This window comes from Physeter macrocephalus, chromosome 16 (genome assembly GCF_002837175.3).
Source record: "Physeter macrocephalus isolate SW-GA chromosome 16, ASM283717v5, whole genome shotgun sequence".
NCBI classification, from domain to species: domain Eukaryota; kingdom Metazoa; phylum Chordata; class Mammalia; order Artiodactyla; family Physeteridae; genus Physeter; species Physeter macrocephalus.
The window spans coordinates 58,282,793-58,303,287 of NC_041229.1; the positions used below are offsets into that span (position 1 = coordinate 58,282,793).

Here is a 20,495-nt window from a genome sequence, read left to right on the forward strand (position 1 = left end):
AAAAAAAAAAAAAAAAAAAAAAAAAAAAAAAAAAAAAAAAAAAAAAAAAAAAAAAAAAAAAAAAAAAAAAAAAAAAAAAAAAAAAAAATACTGAGCCTGCGCTCTAGAGCCCGCGAGCCACAAGTACTGAGCCCGCGTGCCTAGAGCCCATGCTCCCCAACAAGAGAAGCCACCGCGATGAGAAGCCCGCGCACCACAACGTAGAGTAGCCCCCCCTCGCCACAACTAGAGAAAGCCCGCATGCAGCAACGAAGATCCAACACAGCCAAAAAATTAATTAATTTTAATTTTAAAATGTAATTAACTGGGCTTCCCTGGTGGCGCAGTGGTTGAGAGTCCGCCTGCCAATGCAAGGGACACGGGTTTGTGCCCCAGTCCGGGAAGATCCCACATGCCGCGGAGCGGCTAGGCCCTTGGCCTAGCCATGGCTGCTGAGCCTGCGCGTCTGGAGCCTGTGCTCTGCAACAGGAGAGGCCACAACAGTGACAGGCCCGCATACCGCAAAAAAAAAAAAAAAAAAAAAAGTAATTAACAAAAATAAAAGAAAGTTGGCAAAATATCAAAGATGACTGAATTTAATGGTGTCCTATTGGTGGACAGTAATATATGAGTAAAAAGAAATATGACTCATAAATGATTATATATTTCATAAAAAATTTTCTTGCTTTCACTTAGCACAATCACTAGTTATGCGTTATCATCAACATTTACAAATAATTTTGTTTAATTGACAGTAAGGTCCAAAATTAAATAAACTTTGTTGAATCCTATGTTTTAATTTTTTTAACTTTTTAATTTCCATTTAGAAAAACTTTTCAGTAGCAACTGGAATTATCAAGAAAATTATTGAAGTAATATTTTAGATTTAAAATGTATATTGTGAATTTTATAAATTATGGTCAAATTTTATGGGAACACACAATAAATTACACATTTCATAATAATTATATTTTTATATTAATATAAATTTATAAAAATCATTAAGACAGATAATAAATAATAAGAGAGAATTTTCCAAAACATTTTAATTTCATCATGTAAATCACTACCAGTTATATTTTGATTTTCATTACTCCTTAAAGCAATACCTAAGTCCACAAAGAATCAGTATCATGCTATGAGCAGACCTACTTAAAAACAAATGTAAGGGCTTCCCTGGTGGCGCAGTGGTTGAGAATCTGCCTGCTAATGCAGGGGACACGGGTTCAAGTCCTGGTCTGGGAGGATCCCACATGCCGCGGAGCAACTAGGCCTGTGAGCCACAACTACTGAGCCTGCGCGCCTGGAGCCTGTGCTCCGCAACAAGAGAGGCCGCGATAGTGAGAGGCCCGCACACCGCAATGAAGAGTGGCCCCCCCTTGCCACAACTAGAGAAAGCCCTTGCACAGAAACGAAGACCCAACACAGCAAAAATAAATAAATTAATTAATAAACTCCTACCCCCAACATCTTCAAAAAAAAAAAATGTAAGAGTGCTATGAATTGTTTAATATTATTAGCTGCCACCTGCAACTGTTGCAAATACCAAGCAAATCTTCAGTTCCTCCTAGACCATGAATTGGAACTCAAAGAGAAGCAAGAAAATGGACCCTGCTCCTCTGGGAAATGACGCCTCATGATGCACTCATGCTATCTGAGAGAAAAGATTCCACAGGACCAGTTCATTTGTTTGTCTCTTCTCTCACCAAAGAGCTGTGCCACTCACATGCCCCCTGTACTCCAGAGCAAAGTGTCCAGCTCTGATGTGGGCAGCAGCACAAGACACAGAACTTCAGACACGTGGAATGGAAATGGTTTGCATCCATGACTGAGTGGGATGGTTGTTATATAGGTGGATACATTTGCCTCCTTAAACTATGCACTTGGTGGGAAAAGTGTTTCCCTGGGGCCTGAATGGGGTTAGGCACGAGAGGGAATGTTTAATGTACAAGACTCGCAGGGCCAGTGCAGCTCCTGAGCGTCAAGGCAACCATGTGCTCTAATTTATTAAACTCTTGTGTGTGGTGGGGGAGGGGTGTATATAAGGCCTCTAAAGCACAGGGCCCAGGTCCATGGGTGGAACTGCCCTTGATCCCGCCTTTTTCTTCATCGCCCACCCCCACCATGGCTTCCAATCCATCGGCTGGTCCCAAGTGTATCTTAAATCTCTCTCCTCTCCATCTCCACTGCCCCCTCCAGCCCAGGTTGCCATCATTTCTCACTTGGACAATCTCTTCTTAACAGGCGTCTCTGCTGCCACTCTTGTCTTCCCCCTGTCTGCTCTCCACGTAGCAACCAGCATGATCTTAAAACATAAATAACAACAAATTGCTATCTTGCTTAAAACTATTCAACTGGGGACTTCCCTGGTGGCGCAGTGCTTAAGAATCCGCAAGGCAGGGGACGTAGGTTCGAGCCCTGGTCTGGGAAGATACCACATGCCGTGGAGCAACTAAGGCCACCCGTGCACCACAACTACTGAGCCTGTGCTCTAGAGCCCGTGAGCCACAACTACTCAGCCCACGTGCCACAGCTACCGAAGCCCACGTGCCTGGGGTGCGCCACAACTACTCAGCCTGTGCTCTAGAGCCCGCGAGCCACAACTACTGAGCCTGTGCTCTAGAGCCCGTGAGCCACAACTACTCAGCCCACGTGCCACAGCTACCGAAGCCCACGTGCCGAGAGCCCCTGCTCTGCAACAAGAGAAGCCACCGCAATGAGAAGCCCAGGTACTGCAACGAAGAGTAGCCCCCGGTTGCAGCAACTAGAAAAAACCTGCGCACAGCAACAAAGACCCAACACAGCTATAAATAAATAAATAAATCAGTTTATTTTTAAAAATCACCTTTAAAAAACAAAAAACAAAACAAAAACCATTCAACTGCATTCTCTTTGCTCTTAAGATAAAGATCAATAACCTTAGTGACCTTTAAGGCTCTTGGAGCACTGGCCCCTGTGCAGATCTCTACCTCAGGCCATTCTCCGGATTTATTCTTGATCAGCACATCCTATTTAGCAATTTGAGTAATTGCCCACAGGTTTCTTGTCTCCCTCACCCACCCCACCCCCTGAAAGCAGGCAGGGACTATCTGTTCTGTTCTTGGCATTCTTACCTTGTACAGTGAAAGCACTTAGTAAGTATCGTTGGCCAAATTGATGAATGGATGTTTTTAAACTGAAGGGTGGCACAGATGGGTCTGGGTTTTTAAAAGGTCTCTGGCTGCAGTGTGTAAGGTGAAATAGGTGGAAACAGGCTAGAGGGAAGCAGCTGCCATCTATGCATGGGCTTAAGATCTCACTGGACCAACTTCCACTGTTGAGAGCTAGTGATTTAAAAAAAAAAAGTGACTTAAAGGCTGAGACAGCGAGGGAGAAAGCAAGAAGCAGAGGCTTTCTGCTTTATGTAATGGGGATCTGTATAAGATTTTTGGAAAGTTTCCATTACTAAAAATGGATTTCAGAGCCCCTAGTGTAAAGGAAAACACACAGGCTGGTAGTCAGAAGCCCTGAGCTCCAGTCATGTTTCTTTCCCTAAATGCCCTTCAGTAAGTCCCTGACTCCATCCAGGCAGAGTTAGTGGTGCCCTCTTTTGTGTAGCTCCTGTCATGCTGTACTGCCATTGTCTATGGACATATTTGTCACTACTGTGCCAATTCATTTTTGTATCACTGGCCCCCATTGTGGGGTGGGGTAGGACAGTAACTATTCATTGAATGGATGGAGAGATGGGTGAATGGGTGGATGGATGGATGGATGGATGGATGAATGATAAGTGGATAGGTGGATGGACTGAACCACATACTAAGCCCATATGTTGGAGAAAGACTGGGGCTGAATAAGCAGATGGATACTCAGGGGAACCGCATACCCTTCTAATACCCAGCTTCTCAGTTTACTGCTTTTATTTATTTATTCAATAGACATTTTAACTGAGTATCTACTATGTGCCAAACTGAGATTTTTGCTATGGGGTGTTTAAAGAGGAATAAGACAGAGTGCTGGTTAAGGACAAGGATTCTGGACCCTGACTACCCAGATTTGAATCCTGTCTCTGCCACTTACTAGCAGCCTAATGGTAAACAAGTTACTCACTCTGTGCCTCTAGTTTTCATCTGTGAACTGAGGGAAAAATAGTACCTACTTCATGGTTGTTAAGATATTAAGTGCACTGATGATTTTAAAGCTTTCAGAGTGCCTGACACATGGTAAGTACAACATAAGTATTAGCTTTACTCTGTATTCTCAGGTCACAGGTCAAGGGGGGGGGATGATGAACCCAACACACAGTAACCTGGGTAGACTATGTACTAGAAGAGGTACAATTTGTTGAGGGAAGGGGTAGGGAGGCATTGTGGAGGAGGCAGTCTTTGAGCTGAACCTTGTGGGTTGAGTTTAGATTTGATGCAGCATGCTATGGGATGCACACTTTTTAAGGTGATGGTAGCCAGATATCAGTCTTCCTGTCCAGAAAATTTGGGGTCACTAGAGACCTGAAGGCCACAGTGACCCAGTGTTTCCTTTTATGGTTGAGACCCCTGGTAAAAGGTCCCAGTTCAAGGACACACAGCTAGTTATTTATTTAACAAATCATTCATTCATTCTACAAATATTTACTAAGAACTTACTTTGTGCCAGGCTCTAGGCTAGGTGGGATCCAGGGATCCCACCTCATACATATTTACTTATAGACTGTAGGTACCCTGGGACAGGGCCTTAAGCAATCCAACCTCTGTTTTTCCCTCAGAGCCTGGAGCTATCTAAATGTTATGTTTATTTTTAAACAACAGCACTGCCATTGATGACTCACAGGGACTTTTGTAATCTGCTCTGAAACCCAGTCTGTCCAGCTATTTTGTCTCCTTCCTAATTTCTTGGCCCTGAGCCTCATTTTGGTTGTTATTCCCTGTCCCCAGTCCAGTTCTCACTTCCTCCTTCCCCACCTCTGTGGACTATTCCCCTACATAAGGATTAGTTGTGGACTAATCAACTACATAAGGATTAGTTGATATTTAATGTTTAAGTGTCTGTACTCTGTTAGCCCCACAGACTGCATACGGAATCTGGGCACACACCTTTTGAGGGGCTACCTTCTTGTCTAGGAGGGGGGCTGGAGCCAAGAGAGATCACACCCCCTCTGGGTTCCCTCTTTTGGTTAGTGGACTCATCATCCTCAGAGACCTTGTATCCACTGGGCCCCACAGGCTCAGCACCTGGTACTGACAAGATTTTCAAGGGCCTAGAGAAAAGTTTCAGACTACCTCTTCCCTTTTTTTTTTTTTTTTACAGAATCCAGAATACCAAAAGAAAACGATAAAATCAAAATCAATAAATAGACAAACGTCTACCACTGTAAATTTATATCAGCTTCATTGGTTGTTCAATTTAATTGTGATAGTGACTGCTACATATGCCCTCCCTCCTTTATTAATAGATCACCTGAATTTTAACCAGGCACAAGATCACCCAGCAAGATATACTTCCCAGCACCTCCTGAAGCCAGATGTAGTCATGTGACTAAATTCTGGACATGAGAAGTAGTGAGTACACTTGATACATGATACTTCTGGTTGTGCAGTGGATGGGGGCTCTCCATCTTTCCCCTGACTCACTGGCCAGAGTTATTGCATTGGACAACTCCAGGGGGCACATCTGCATTGCAGTCTATGAGAATGATGCTCCCTGCCATTGTGCAATGCAGCGGCCCTGCCCCTGGCTGAGATGCAGACCTTCAGGCAAGAGCTGGAGTTGGTATTCATAAACATTTGATTACATTTAAAAATAATTTGTAGGGGGCTTCCCTGGTGGCGCAGTGGTTGAGAGTCCGCCTGCCGATGCAGGGGACACGGGTTCGAGCCTGCGCGTCCGGAGCCTGTGCTCCGCAACGGGAGAGGCCACAACAGTGAGAGGCCCGTGTACCCAAAAAAAAAAAAAAAAAAAAAAATCTGTAGGGAATTCCCTGGCGGTCCAGTGGTTAGGACTTTGCGCTTTCACTCCCGAGGACGTGGGTTGGATCCCTGGTCAGGGAACTAAGATCCTGCAAGCCACGTGGCACGGCCAAAAATAAAAAACAAACAACAAAACAAAACAAAATTTCTAAGTTTGATTTTCTCACTTTGCAAACATTCCATGTACGGGCTGTGACTGACAAGAAATCAAATCTTGTCATAATTTAAGTAGACAGCAAATGACTTCAAAGTAAAAATTTAAAAATCCTTTAAAATATTTTCAGTGAAGAAACAATATTTTATATGGGATATAGAAACATTTTAATATAGGATAGGACCTAAAAAATATATGTATGGAGGACCAATGAAGTTCTTAGAAAGGCCTTGATCATTTTCAGTCCCCCAAGCTAGAAATTTCAGAATCATTTTTGATATTTTCCTAGTAATTTATTCATTCAGGAAATAGTGAGCATTTATTTTCAGACAATATATATAGTGGAGGAGTATCAAGATTTTGGTCAGACATACCTAGGTTTGAGTCCTGGTTTTGCTACTTACTAGGTGTGTGACTTTGAGCAACCTCTGTAGGTCTCTACTTATCTGTAAAATGGGGGCAATAATAATGCCCATCTCTTATGTAATAAAGAATTTGACTGGCCTCTGTCCCTGACTACTGGGAAGGTGAATTGCAACCCTTGGAATTTCCAAAGTAATAGGAGTATCTTTGTTATCATGAGCTCTTTGGATCATAAATCTGAGTTTCTGCTAAGAGATGGGATGACTCAGGATGGGGGCTGGTCATCATAAAGACCAACCATGTGGTTAGAGGGTTGGGACTCTGAGCCAACCTGATCTCTAGGGACAAGGAAAAGAACTGGAGATTGAGTTCAAGCATGTGACCAATGCTTCAATCAATCATGCCTTTGTAATGAAATTCCAATAAAAACTCTGGACACCATAGCCCAGTAGAGCTTCCTAGATGATGAACACATCAGTGTTCCTGGAGGGTGACATATCCTGATTCCATGAGGAGAGGTCATGAAAGCTCTACATACAGAACTCTCACAGACCCCACCCTGTGTGTCTCTTCATTTAACTGAAACTGATTTGTATCCTTTATAATAAAACTGTAATCATAAGTATAATGCTTTTCTGAGTTCTGTGAGTTCTTCTAGCAAATCATTGAACCCAAGGGGGTTATGGGAACCCCAGAATTTGTAGGCATTTGGTCAGAAATGCTGGTGGTTGGGGAACCCTCAAAAGTGCAACTGGCATCTGAAGTGAGGACAGTCTTGTTGGGAAGTATGCTCTTTTTTTAAAAAAATTAATTATTTATTTATTTAGTTAGTTATTTTTGGCTGCTTTGGGTCTTTGTTGCTGCGCATGGGCTTTCTCTAGTTGCCGAGAGCGGAGGCTACTCTTCATTGCGGTGCACGGGCTTCTCATTGCGGTGGCTTCTCTCGCTGTGGAGCACAGGCTCTACGCAAGTGGGCTTCAGTAGTTGTGGCACGCGGGCTCTAGAGCACAGGCTCAGTAGTTGTGGCGCACGGGCTTAGTTGCTCCGCGGCATGTGGGATCTTCCCAGACCAGGACTCAAACCTGTGTCCCCCGTATTGGCAGGTGGATTCTTAACCACTGTGCCATCAGAGAAGTCCCAGGAAGTATGCTCTTGAACCTGTGGAGTCTGCTGCTAACTCTGGGTGGTTAGCATTGGAATTAAATTGTATTTCAGTATATCAGCTGCTGGTGTCAGGATCAAATAAGAAAATATATGCAAGGCACTTAGCAATAGTAATGATGATTACCCCTTAGGGCTGGAAGGATTAAATAAGATAAACTGCATGAAGCACTTAGCATAGTCATAGTACTTGAGACTCCTGTGAGCCACACACTATGCTACTCATGGAAGATAGTTTGTCCAATTTAATTTCTGAGCAGTATTCCATTGTATGAATATATCACAGTATATCAGTTCTCTTACTGAAAGGCACCTGGGCTGTTTCCAATTTGGAAATATTGTAAATAAAGTTGCAGTGGGCTTTGTTGTACAAATCTTTTTGTGGTATAAATGTTTCCATTTATCATGGATAAATTCTTAGGATTAAAACTGGGTCATAGGATAGGTGTATATTTAATTTCATGAAAAATGCTAGACCTTTGTCAAAAGTGTTTACACCATTTTACACTACAACCAGCAATATGTGAGAGTTCTGGTTGCTCTGCAACCTTGGCAATACTTGATGTCTTCAGTCTTCTTAATTTTTAGTGATTGTATAATGACATTTCATTGTGGTTTTAATTTACATTTCCATATGATTAATGATATTAAGCACAGGAAGATGGGAAAAAGAAAACAGAAATAATAAACAGAGAGAACAAACAAAAACAAAAACAGGGTCAGGCTTAAGCCTTAATATATCAATAATTACCTTAACCTAAATGGTCTAAATACACTAATTAAAAGACAGAGATTGGCTTAGTGGAAAAAAACATAACCCAACTATATGATGTGTATAATAAACTCACTTTATTTATTTTTTTAACATTTTTATTGGAGTATAACTGTTTTACAATGGTGTGTTAGTTTCTGCTTTACAACAAAGTGAATCAGTTATACATATACATATGTTCCCATATCTCTTCCCTCTTGCGTCACCCTCCCTCCCTCCCTATCCCACCCCTCTAGGTGGTCACAAAGCACAGAGGTGATCTCCCTGTGCTATGCGGCTGCTTCCCACTAGCTATCTAATTTACATTTGGTAGTGTATATACGTCCATGCCACTCTCTCACTTCGTCACAGAATAAACTCACTTTAAATGTAACAATAAAGGCAGACAAAGTAAAAGGATGGAAAAAGATAAATCATGCAAAATTAATCAAAGGAAAGCAGGAGTGGCTAAAATAATATCAGATAAAGTAAACTTCAGAGCAAAAAAAGTTATCAGAGACAATAACATTATAAAATTACAAAGGGTCAATTCACCAAGAACACATAGCAAACATAAATGGATATGCACCAAGCAACAGAGCTGAAAAATATGTGAAGCAAAAACTGATAGAACTTAAGGGCGAAATAGGTAAGTCCACAATTATAGTTGGAGAATTCAGTACCCATCTCTGAACAATTGGTAGAACAACTAGAGAGAAAATCAGCAAGGATATAGAAGAACTCACCACCACCATTGACCAACAGATTCTAATTAACATTTACAGAACACTGCACCCACCAACCACAGAATACACATTCTTTTAAAGTGCCCACAGAATATATACCAAGACAGACCACATGCTGGGCCATTAAAAATTTTTTTAAAGAATTGGAATCATACAGGGACTTCCTTAGTGGCACAGTGGATAAGACTCCATGCTCCCAATGCAGGGGGCCCACTTCAATCCCTGGTCAGGGAACCAGATCCCACATGCATGCCACAACTAAAAGTTTGCATGCCACAACTGAGGATCTGGCTAGCCACAACTAAGGAGCCCTGGAGCTGCAACTAAGGAGGCTGCCTGCCAAAACTAAGACCTGGTGTAACCAAATAAATAAAAAAATATTTTTTTAAAAAAGAATTGGAATCATACAGAGTGTGTTCGCTGTTCATAATGGAATAAAACTAGAAATCAGTAACAGAAGGATAACAGGAATACAACATACTTCAAAGTAATCCATAAGTCAAAGAGGAAATCTAAAGGGAAATTTTTAAAAATACATTGAACTGAATGAAAGTGAACAAAGAACATACCAAACTTTGTTGGATACAGCTAAAGTCACACTGAGAGGGAAAAAGTTATCACTAAATTTAGCACTAAATCCATATACTAGAAAAGAGGAAAAATCTCAAATCAATTATTTAAGCTCCCATTGAGAAAACACAGGAAAAGAAGAACCAAATATATCCAAAGCAAGCAGAAGGAAGTAAATAATAAAGATAAAAACAGAAATAAATGAAACTGAAAACATAAAAATAATAGAAACAATAAAACAAAGGGCTGATCCTTTGGAAAAAGTAATAAAATTAACAACCCTCTAGCAAGACTGACAAACGAGAAAGAAGATACAAATTATCAACATCAGGAATGACAAAAAGGACCTCACTATAGACCATGTAAACATAAAAAGGAAAATAAGTGAATACCACAAACAACTCTACACACATAAATTTGACAACTTAGATAAAATGGACTAATTCCTTGAAAAACACAAACTACTACAACTCACCCAATATGAAATAGATAATTTGAAGAGCTCTAAACTATGAAGAGATTTGAATTTGTAATTTTAAAACTCCCCAAAAGAAATCTCCAGGCTCAGATGGTTTCACAGAGAATTGTACCAAATGTTTAAAGGAAATGAAGACAATCTACACAACATCTTCCAGAAAATAAAAGAGGACAGATACTTCCCAATTTATTTTATGAAGCTAGTATTACCCTAAAAACCAAAGAAGGACAAAAAAAAAAAAACTATAGACCAATATCTCTCATAAACTTAGTTGTAAAAATTCTCAACAAAATGCTAGCAAACCAAATACAACAATGTAAAAAAAGAATTACAGCACAACCAAATAGGATTTATTCCAGCTATGCAAGGTTAGTCAACATTCAAGAGTCAGTCCAAAAAATCAATCAATGCAATCTACCACATTAACGGGCTAAAGAAGAAAAGATAACAAGATCATAGCAATCATTGCAAAAAAAAGCTTCTGACAAGATTCAACATCCTTCATAATAAAAACTCTCAGGAAAACAGGAATAGAGGAAAACTCCCTCAACTTGATAAAGATCATCTACAAAAAACCTACAACTAACTGTATACTTAACAGTGAAAGATTGAATGCTTTCCTCCTAAGACTAGAAAAAGGCAAGGATGTCTGCTCTTACTACTCTTATTCAACATAGTACTGGAAGTTATATTCAGTGCAAAAAAGGCAAAACAAGGGAATTAAATGCATACCCATCAGAAAGGAAGAAAATAGAACTGTCCCTATTTGCAGATGACAAGATTGTCTAAGGAATCTACAAAAAACTCTTAGGACTAATAAGTGAATTCAGCAAGGATTGCAGGATGCAAGATAAACATACAAAAAATCAGTTGCATTTCTTTATATTTTCAATGAACATATGGACTCAGAAATTAAAAGTACAATACCATTTAGAATCACTCAAAAAAGGGAAATACTTGGGCAGAAATCTAACAAAACACATATAGATATGTATGCTGAAAACTACAAAATGCTGATGAAGGAATTTAAAGAAGATCTAAATAAATGGTGAGATGTACCATGTTCATGGACTGGAAGACCCAATGTAGCAAATATGTCAATTTTCCCCAAATTGATATATAAGTTTAATGCAGTTTTTATAAAAATCTCAAGATTTTTTTAGATATAGACAAGATTATTCTAAAATGTATATGAAAAGGCAAATAATGAAACCATTTTGCAATAACTAAAACAATTTTGGAAAGAGAAAGAATAAAGTAGGAAGAATCAGATTGATTTTAAGCCTTATTATATAGTTACAGCAATCAAGAATATGCGGTATTGGTAGAGGGAAAGACATACAGATCAATGGAAGAGAACCTTGAAATTGGCCCACAAAAGTAGGCCCAACTGATTTTTGACAAAGCTGTAAAAGCAATTAAATTAGGAAACATAGCCTTTTGAACAAATAGTGCTGAAGCAATGGGACATCCATCCATAGGCAACACACACACACAACCTGCAAAAAAACAAAACAAAACAAAAAACTCCAAAGTTTCAAAACTTAGGGAAAAAGAGGAGAAAATCTTCAGTACTTAGGGCTAGGCAAACACTTCTTAGACCAGTAAGATCCATAAAAGGAAAAGTGGATAAATTTGACTTTATCACAACTATAAACTTTTGCTCTGCAAAAGACCCTGTTAAGAGGATGAAAGTACAGGCCATAGAGTGAGAGAAACTATTTACAAACCATATATCTGATAAAAGACTAGTATTTAGAATATACAAAGAACTCTCAAAACTCAACAGTAAAAAAATGAAAATCAATTAGAAAATGGGCATAAAGCATGAACAGATATTTCATTGAAGAGGATATACAGATGGAAAACAAGCACATGATAAGATGTTCGACACCATTAGCCTTTAGGGAAATACAAATTAAAATCACAATGAAATACCACTATACACCTATCAGAATGTCTAAAATAAAAAATAGTGGTAATGCAAATGTTGGCAAGGATGCAGAGAAACTACATCATTCATATATATATTGCTAGTGGGAATGTAAAATGGTACAGCTACTCTGGAGAGCAGTTTGGCAGTTTCTTGAAAAACTAAACAAGCAGCTACCATGTGATCCAGTAATTACACTCTTGGTACTTATTCCAGAGAAATGAAAACTTATTTTCACATTAAAAACTTTTACATGAACATTTGTAGCAGCTTTATTCAGAATATCTGAAAACTGGAAATAACCTAGTTATTCTTCAATGGATGAGTGGTTAAACAAACTATGGTACAGCCATATCATGGAATACTACTCATCAATAAAAAGAAATGAATATTTATACATGCAACAACCCAGATGAGTCTCTAGAAAATTATGCTGAGTGGAAAAACAAAGCCAGTTCCCAAAGTTTACATACCATATGATGCTATTTATATAACACAGATAATTGTTTGCTGGGAGTTAAGTAGTGGTGTAGATATAAGAGAGCAACATGAGAGATCCTTATGGTGATCGAAATGTTCTGTATCTTGACCGTATCGATGTCCATATCCCAACTGTGACGTTGGCAAGACATTACCTTTGAGGGAATCTGGGTAAAGGGTACACAGGATCTCTCTGTATTATTCTTTACAATTGCATGTGAGTCTACCATTTTCTCAAAATAAAAAATTTAATTAAGATATTACCTGTGTGGTTTCTGTCATCTAAATCCTGATTGATGCAATACACTTCATCAGATTGGAGAATTTCTCTTCTCTTCCTAGTTTGATGAGAATTTTAGTTAGAGTAGGTGTTGATTTTTACCAACTGCTTTTTATGCATTTATTGAAAATAATCTCATGGTTTTTCTCCTTTTCGGTGAAAATTATATTTTTTGATTTTAGAATGTTAAGCCAATTTTCATTCCTGGGATAAACAATACTTTATTGCTGGATAAATTTGCTAATATTTGCTTAGGATTTTATGTCTACATTTATGAAATCTTTCAGGTACCTATGGGAGTGATCAATGTTATTAGTTTCTAAAATTAAAAAAGACCTGAGCAAAAGTAATAAAATATTAAAATTTGATAAGCCTGGATGGTGGGTAAACGGTAATTTGTTACATTATTCTCTATACTTCTCTGCTTTCTTCCTTTCAATTAAACAATCTTTGGTTGCAGCTTAGAAGACACATTCAGAGGATAGATTGAGGACATAAAAACTGGGTTCTGTGTGCTATTAGGAATACAGGGGTAGGATAGTCTTGTGTAACCTCTTCACATAGCAATGGGCCAAACACATAGTTGGTACCCAGTAAAAGTTTATTAAATGAATTTAGATTTGTTTAAATCACACTCCAATACAACATAATGGATGCTGTGATCCAGATCCATCCTCAGGGTCTAGTCAGTCATTCCCCCAGCTTCTGGGAGTAGGTTGCTCATGGCTCAATTTCTCTCTGGGAATTGCCCTCTTCCAAAGGAAACAGCCTTGCCAAAAGTTACAGGACCTGTCCACATACAGCCTCCATCACTGGTCAATGCAAGGACATAAATTTCTGGCCCCCTTCTTTAATTTGGAATAATTCTGAAAGATCATCCCAGGCTCAGAGCATTCTTTGGGATTGGCTGAGGCTTCTGCTTAGATAGTTTCACAATTCAATCTCTCCTTCTGCCTAATCCTGCTTCCATCACTCCCTTACAGGCTTGGCCTTCAAAGTACCTTCACCCCATCGCCCCCCAATAAACCTCCTGCATGTTAATCTCCCTCTTCCTCGGGGAACTCCACTCAGAACACGTATTACCCTATTTTACTTTTCTTTTCATAGCAGTTATCAGTATTTGAAATAACCTTATTTATTTAATGCTTTAATAACTTGCTTATTGCCTGCTGTAAAAATGTAAGCTTCCCAGGACAGACCTTTTTCTTTTTCCATACAATGTACACTACTGTATCAAGCACCTAGGGCAGGGCCTGCAGAACACAAACAGGCCCTAAATACTGGTTGTTGGAATGAACGAATGAAAAGAGACACACCTTGCCCTAGGTACCGTACAGTCTCTCAACAGCCAGTAACAAGCATTTGGGGGCGGAGACTCCGGACAAGTCCCCGAGTCCCCGCCCCTCCCAGCACACCCCCAGGCCCAGGCAGGAGGCGGGGCCCCGCAAACGCCGCGGCCCGCGCAATGCGGCAGCCGGCGGTACGGCTGCTGCGGCTGAGTCAGGTGCCGTATGCCGAGCTGCTGGCGCTGCAGGAGCGCTGGCTGCGGCGGCTGCAGGCCGAGCCAGGGACCGAGGCGGGCGCGCTCTTGCTCTGCGAGCCCGCGGGGCCCGTGTACACCGCCGGGCTGCGCGGCGGCCTGACGTCCGAGGAGGCGACGCGGCTGCGGGCCTTGGGTGCCGAGGTGCGCGCCATTGGCCGCGGCGGCCTAGCCACCTTCCACGGCCCGGGCCAGCTGCTCTGCCACCCCGTACTCGACCTGCGACCCCTTGGCCTGCGCCTGCGCGCCCACGTGGCGGCGCTGGAGGCGTGCGCCGTGCGCCTGTGCGAGCTCCAGGGCCTACCAGGGGCCCGCGCGCGGCCCCCACCCTACACCGGCGTTTGGCTGGGCGAGCGTAAGATCTGCGCAATCGGTGAGCGCCTCGGGGCGGGGCCTGGCGGGGCCGGACCAATGGTGGTGAGGGTAGAGCTCCGGCTGGGAGGAGGTGTATCTGGCGCGGGCTTTGAATCAGAACTAGTCCTGATGTATCTTTCTTCCTCTGAATGATTTTTTTTTCCCCTTTTTAAAAAAAAAATTGTGGTAAAATACACATAATATAAAATGTACCATCTTAACCATTTTAAAGTGTACAGTTCAGTAGTGTTAAGTGCTTCCACATTGTTATGCAACCAATCTCCAGAACTCTTTTCATCTCAAAATTTAAACTACACTTTTAAACAACTCCCCATTTCACCTTCCCCCTAGCCCCTGACAACCTCCATTCTACTTTTATCTGTATGAATTTGACTTCTCTAGGTAACTCATTTAAGTGGAATCATACAGTAGTTGTCTTTTTGTGACTGGATTATTTCACTTAGCGTAATGTCCTCAAGGTTCATCTCTGTTGTAGTGTGTGTCAGGATTTTCTTCCTTTTTAAGGCTGAATAAATATCTCATTACATGTAAAAACAAATAAACAAGAAACAAAGTTTTTAACCCTCTTCACTGAAATATTCAGAACTAGAAGGGCCCTCAGAGGCCAACTCGTTCAACACTCATTTTTACCAATGGAGACACACGGGAAGTGAATTGCCAGGGTACTTCACAGTATCAGGACAATAAGGGTGAAAAAGTTTTTTCAAACTTTTTTTTAAGCAACGGAGGAATCTCTTTGTTAAAGGACATTTTCTGTAATCTCCATAATAAGTGCAGCTACTGTGGAGCGACACACCTCTCCTCCCATTTTGTCCCCCTCCCCTGATCTGTGCACAACCCCTTGGGTGCTGTAGAAACGAAGTTGGAAAGTCAGTGGTCTAGTCCAGTTTCCTCATCACACTGAGGGGGATCATGAAGCCTGGGGAGGGAGGGTACCTATTCTAAGACCCATTGGTTTGCCTTGCAGGAGTCCGCTGTGGAAGGCACATTACATCTCACGGCCTGGCGCTGAACTGTTCTACGGACCTCACGTGGTTTGAGCACATTGTGCCCTGTGGGCTGGTTGGGACAGGTGTCACTTCCCTGAGTAAGGAGCTCCAGAGGCATGTCACTGTGGATGAAGTAATACCACGTTTCCTTGAGGCCTTTAAAGAGACCTACAAGTGCACATTGATCTCAGAGGACAGCCCCAACTGAAGGGCATTTATATTATCACAGCCTGGAGGTCCTGCCTTGGAAAGCACCACACCTGACTTGGAGTCACTGAAACCCAGATTCTAGACCCAGCCCTGTCATTCACACACCATGAGACTATGGGCAAATCATGAGCTCTGAGCCACTGGTTCCATATGTATCCTGGTTTATTTATGTCTTCCCCACCTACCTCAGATATAGATGTGAAAACATTGTGAAAAGCATGCTGTATAAATATAAGGCATTAGCACTACTGTTGACACCATTTTCTCAGCTTAGAAAAACTCATATCATGGAGTGTCATTTCTCAAATATTTATTATTTCCTCAATACTGTATTTAACTGGGGAAGCCTGGGCTCCAGTTCCTTTGATTTTTGTAAGAATCATTTCTCTGGATCATCCAGGTGAAGGTGATGTGATGTGCTTTTTCATTCTCAGGAGACCTGGGTGCTTTCTGCAATAAAAGGGAAAGGGAAAGGCCTCTTTAAAGAATAAAATGGGATTCTGTGTTCCTGGGTTGGATTCCTCAAGCCTGATAGCTATTTTAGTTAGGTAACATGAGCTAGGCCAGAGGCTAGGGGAAAGGGAAGAATAATTTCTCACACTGTACAAATGCCAAAGATAGAAGTAAGTTTTTCTTATACAAGATCTCTGTTTGTAAGGTTCTAGAGTAATTATCTATTGCTGTGTAACAAATCACCCCAAAACTTAATGACTTAAAAGAATAAACATTTATTATCTCATATACTGTGGGTCAGGAATTCGGGAGAAGCTTAGTTGGGTGGTTCTGGTCAGGGTCCCTCAGGTGCAATCAAGATGTCAGCTGGGGCACCTCTCATCTGAAGGTTTGACTGGGGCTGGAGAATCAGCTTCCAAGATGATTCACTCACATGCTTCATTGGTAGTAGTTGTTAAAAGGAGGCCTTAATTCCTCACCTTAGCTCCTCATCACTCCACAGGGCTGCTTGAACGTTCTCATGACCTGGCAACTGGCTTCCCCCAGAGCAAGTGATGCCAGAAAGAGACAAGGTGGAAGCCACAATATCTTTTATGACCCAGCATTGGAAGTCACACAGTCATTTCTGCAGTTTCTTAATATGTGAGCCCTATTCAGTATGGAAGGGACTGCACAAGGGTGATAGGAGGTGAGGATCATTAAGGGCCATCTTGGAGACTGACTACCACAGGCAGTTAAGAGTAGAAAGAGCCTTGAATGAGAAGTCAGGCAACTCTAGTTCCAGTCCTGGCTCTGTGGAACAGTAACCAACAACATTCAAGATGGCGGTTGCTTCCTGAGGGACTGCAATGAGCAGAGCTCCCTGCTGCTGATGGACATGTGGTGGAGTTCAGCCACCAAAATGTGAGGGTTGTCCATTACCACAGCATGACCAGCTTATGCTGGCAGATAAAATATGTTTATATTAATTAGGACTCTTGTATTTGCAAGTGTAGAAACCCAACTCAAACTAACTTAAGCAAAAACAAACAATCAAACCCCACAATGGGAGGGTTATTGGAAAAGGTACTGAGGGGGGTCTCATAAAATCCAAGGATCGGGCTGCAGCTGGGCTCCAGAACAGAACCAGAGCATGTAGCCCTTTAGGAACCCACATGGTCTTTTCTCTCCTGTTCTCTGCCGTGATTCTTGGTGAGTTTGCTTCATTCTATCTTACTTCAGTCCAGCTTTCTCTGTTCCCCAGGCCATGTAGTGGAAGACGGCTACTGCTGCTGTTATCCATGAATGCTGGAGTAGAGTCAAGGAAAATCCCCAGGTTTCTGGCTTGAGCAAGTGGGTGGATGTTAGAGGTATTGCTGGGATAGAGAACTATGGATAATGACCAAGTTTGGAAAGAATGATAATGAGTTCAGTTCTAGGTAAATCAAGTTTGAGATACTTGTGGATGATGTAGGTGGAGAGGGCCAGTTGGGTGTTTGGATCTGGAGCATGGCTGTGATGAGTGATGGTTTAGGTCTGGGAGCCCAAAGAGAAGGGGAGGGCAGAGGACTGATAAATGTGAGGCACGGGCCAAGGAGGAGCAGGCCAAGGAGACTGAGAAGCAGTCTAGGCAGAGACATAGTGCGGGACCCAGAATGAGACAACACGATGATCTCATTCACTTTTCTGGCAGCACAGCAAGATAGGTAGGCTTATTTTATGGATGAAAAAACTGAGGCTTGGGAGGCTAAGTGACTTATTTGAGGTCATGCACTTAGTTAGGAGCAGAGTCAGTCCCTGGCTCCTAATCTGGGCTCTTTTCCACTCTTCCACAGCTGCCTCTGAAGGGTGAGCAGGGCAGGTATCCTGGAGGAGACATGCCTCCAAGAACAGGTGGGTCGACAGAGCTGAGGAGGACGCAGGGCAGAAAGCCAGAGTTAGGCTGAGGCCGGACGTGTGGAATTGGCTCAGGCCACTGCTGTGGGTTCCCGACTCTCCTTCCTTTCTGGGCAGAGCCCACCTACGCTTTCCCACTGGGGCCCTTCCTCAAGGAAGGAAGCTGAGTGTACGAAAGAGGATAGTTAACACCCTGGCTTTTCCACCTCCAGAAAGCCTCTTCTTGTTTATGAGAAGTCTTTTCCTCATAAATAAACAAATTGTCCAAGGTCTGGTGAATGAGTGCTAAGTGTGAGGACGTGACCAACTGCAGTGACTGGCCCAGCATCTTGTTCCTCAGCGAGGCTGGCAGGAAACCAAACAGAACCTGCTCTGGCAGTGTGACCAGGTGCACCTCGCTTCATGAAAAAAGCCTCTGACTGAAAACCTTCATGGAAATCAGATATTTGCAATCAAAATCTAATTTTTTCACTAAATCCTAATTTACCTTACCTATTATCATACCATATTATAATAACTAAAAAGTTTTAACAAACAACACTTGCACTCCCACCTAAAAAAACATTCTTTTCATTTGTGTGTTTCCAGCACTTGATTATGAGCAGACATCTTTTATTATTCTATTCTATTCTGTTTTATAATTCTATTATGAATTATTATGTGGATAAAATGTATACTATTTTAAACCATAGTATTACAAAGATCTTCCCACATTGCTAGTCTTTATATTTTTAACATCTTAATCTTGTTTTTATTTCTTTTAAAACTTAGATCTTTTAAAAAAATATAGGCAATGCATACACATGGAATAAAATTTAAAAGGTACAAAATGCTACCATTGAAATGTAAGTCTTATTCCTAATCCCTTTCCCCTGTAAACCCAGTCCCTTTCCTGGAAGCCTAAATGATGGCAAATGTCTTACTTATATTCTTCATAGATATTATATATATATATAAGCATACATGCTTATATGTGTACATTCTTTTTCATATAGTAGCATACTATACACACATCCCTGCACTTTGTAAGATTGTTTCAGGTCAGTATATAAAGAACATCCTCATTTTTAAAAACGGCTGTGGAGTCATCCTCATTTTTAGAAACAGCTGTGGAGTATTCCATTCAGTGGATTTACCATGACTTATTTAGCTAGCCCCCTATTGAGGATGTTTAGGTTATTACTAATCTTTTTCTTTTACAAACAAGGCTGCAATGAGGATCCCTATATAAATGTGCATGTGTGTCTGTGTGTGTGTCTGCATATTGTATCACACATGGTGAGCACAGTTTGCGTTTCTAGAAGTGATTTTCTGAGTCAAAGGATACGTGCATTTTTATTTTAATAGATGTTGTCATATTACCTTTCATAAAACATACCAATTTATATTCCCATCAGCAATGCCTGAATTTTAAATGTTCTAGCATCTTAGATTTTTCTTCATCTTTAAAGCTTTTTATTATAAAATCTTTCAAACATACAACGAACCCCATGAACCCCAGGTACCCATCACGCAGGTGAAACAATCAACTCATGGCCATTCTTAGTTTATCTAAACCAGTGCCCATATCCTGCCTCCTCCCTGGATTGTTGTGAAGCAAATCACAGGTACCATATTATTTCATGCATAAATATTTCAGCATGTATTCCCAAAAGATAAGGACTCTTTAAAAACAACATAACCACAGTATATCATTAACACATATAAAAATACTTATTCAATATCAACAAATATTCAGTTAATATTCAGATTTCTTTCTTTCTCCCTCCTCCCCCCCCTCCCTCCATCCCTCCTTCCTTCCTGTAGTTGGTTTGTTCAAACCAGGATTCAAACAAGGTCTACACACTGAATTTGGTTCATATGTCTCATAAATGTCTCATTTCACCTATGGTTCCCCCGCCATCTTTTTATCTTTTTCTCCTGTTTCCTGAAGGTTAAAAAGTAGATCCTGACAATTGGCATGATTCAGGTACGATTTTTTTTAGCACATCTGCTTTGTAGGTGATGGTGTGTTCTTACATCAAGTAGCATGTAGTATCTGTTTTGGGGTGGGTTTTTTTTGCGGTACGCGGGCCTCTCACTGTTGTGGCCTCTGGCGTTGCGGAGCACAGGCTCCGGACGCGCAGGCTCAGCGGCCATGGCTCACGGGCCCAGCCGCTCCGCGGCATGTGGGATCTTCCCGGACCGGGGCACGAACCCGTGTCCCCTGCATC

At 41.3% G+C, this 20,495-nt stretch overlaps 1 protein-coding gene across 1 annotated transcript; it reads left to right on the plus strand.

The window, feature by feature from the left end:
* The first annotated feature begins 14,302 nt into the window (after positions 1–14,302).
* LIPT2 (lipoyl(octanoyl) transferase 2) lies at positions 14,303–18,343 on the plus strand. The gene is made up of 2 exons (XM_007109095.3): positions 14,303–14,753; positions 15,723–18,343. Exons 1-2 carry the CDS (start codon positions 14,306–14,308, stop codon positions 15,950–15,952), a joined length of 678 nt encoding a protein of 225 aa, XP_007109157.1. The 5' UTR covers positions 14,303–14,305; the 3' UTR covers positions 15,953–18,343.
* The last annotated feature ends 2,152 nt before the right edge of the window (positions 18,344–20,495 follow it).

What these genes read in the sequence shown, in the direction of transcription:
- LIPT2 (XM_007109095.3), top strand. Translation starts at nt 14,306, where the DNA reads ATGCGGCAGCCGGCGGTACGGCTGCTGCGGCTGAGTCAGGTGCCGTAT. An exon ending in GCGTAAGATCTGCGCAATCG is followed by an intron (nt 14,754 to 15,722) that starts GTGAGCGCCTCG and finishes TTTGCCTTGCAG; the next exon opens with GAGTCCGCTGTGGAAGGCAC.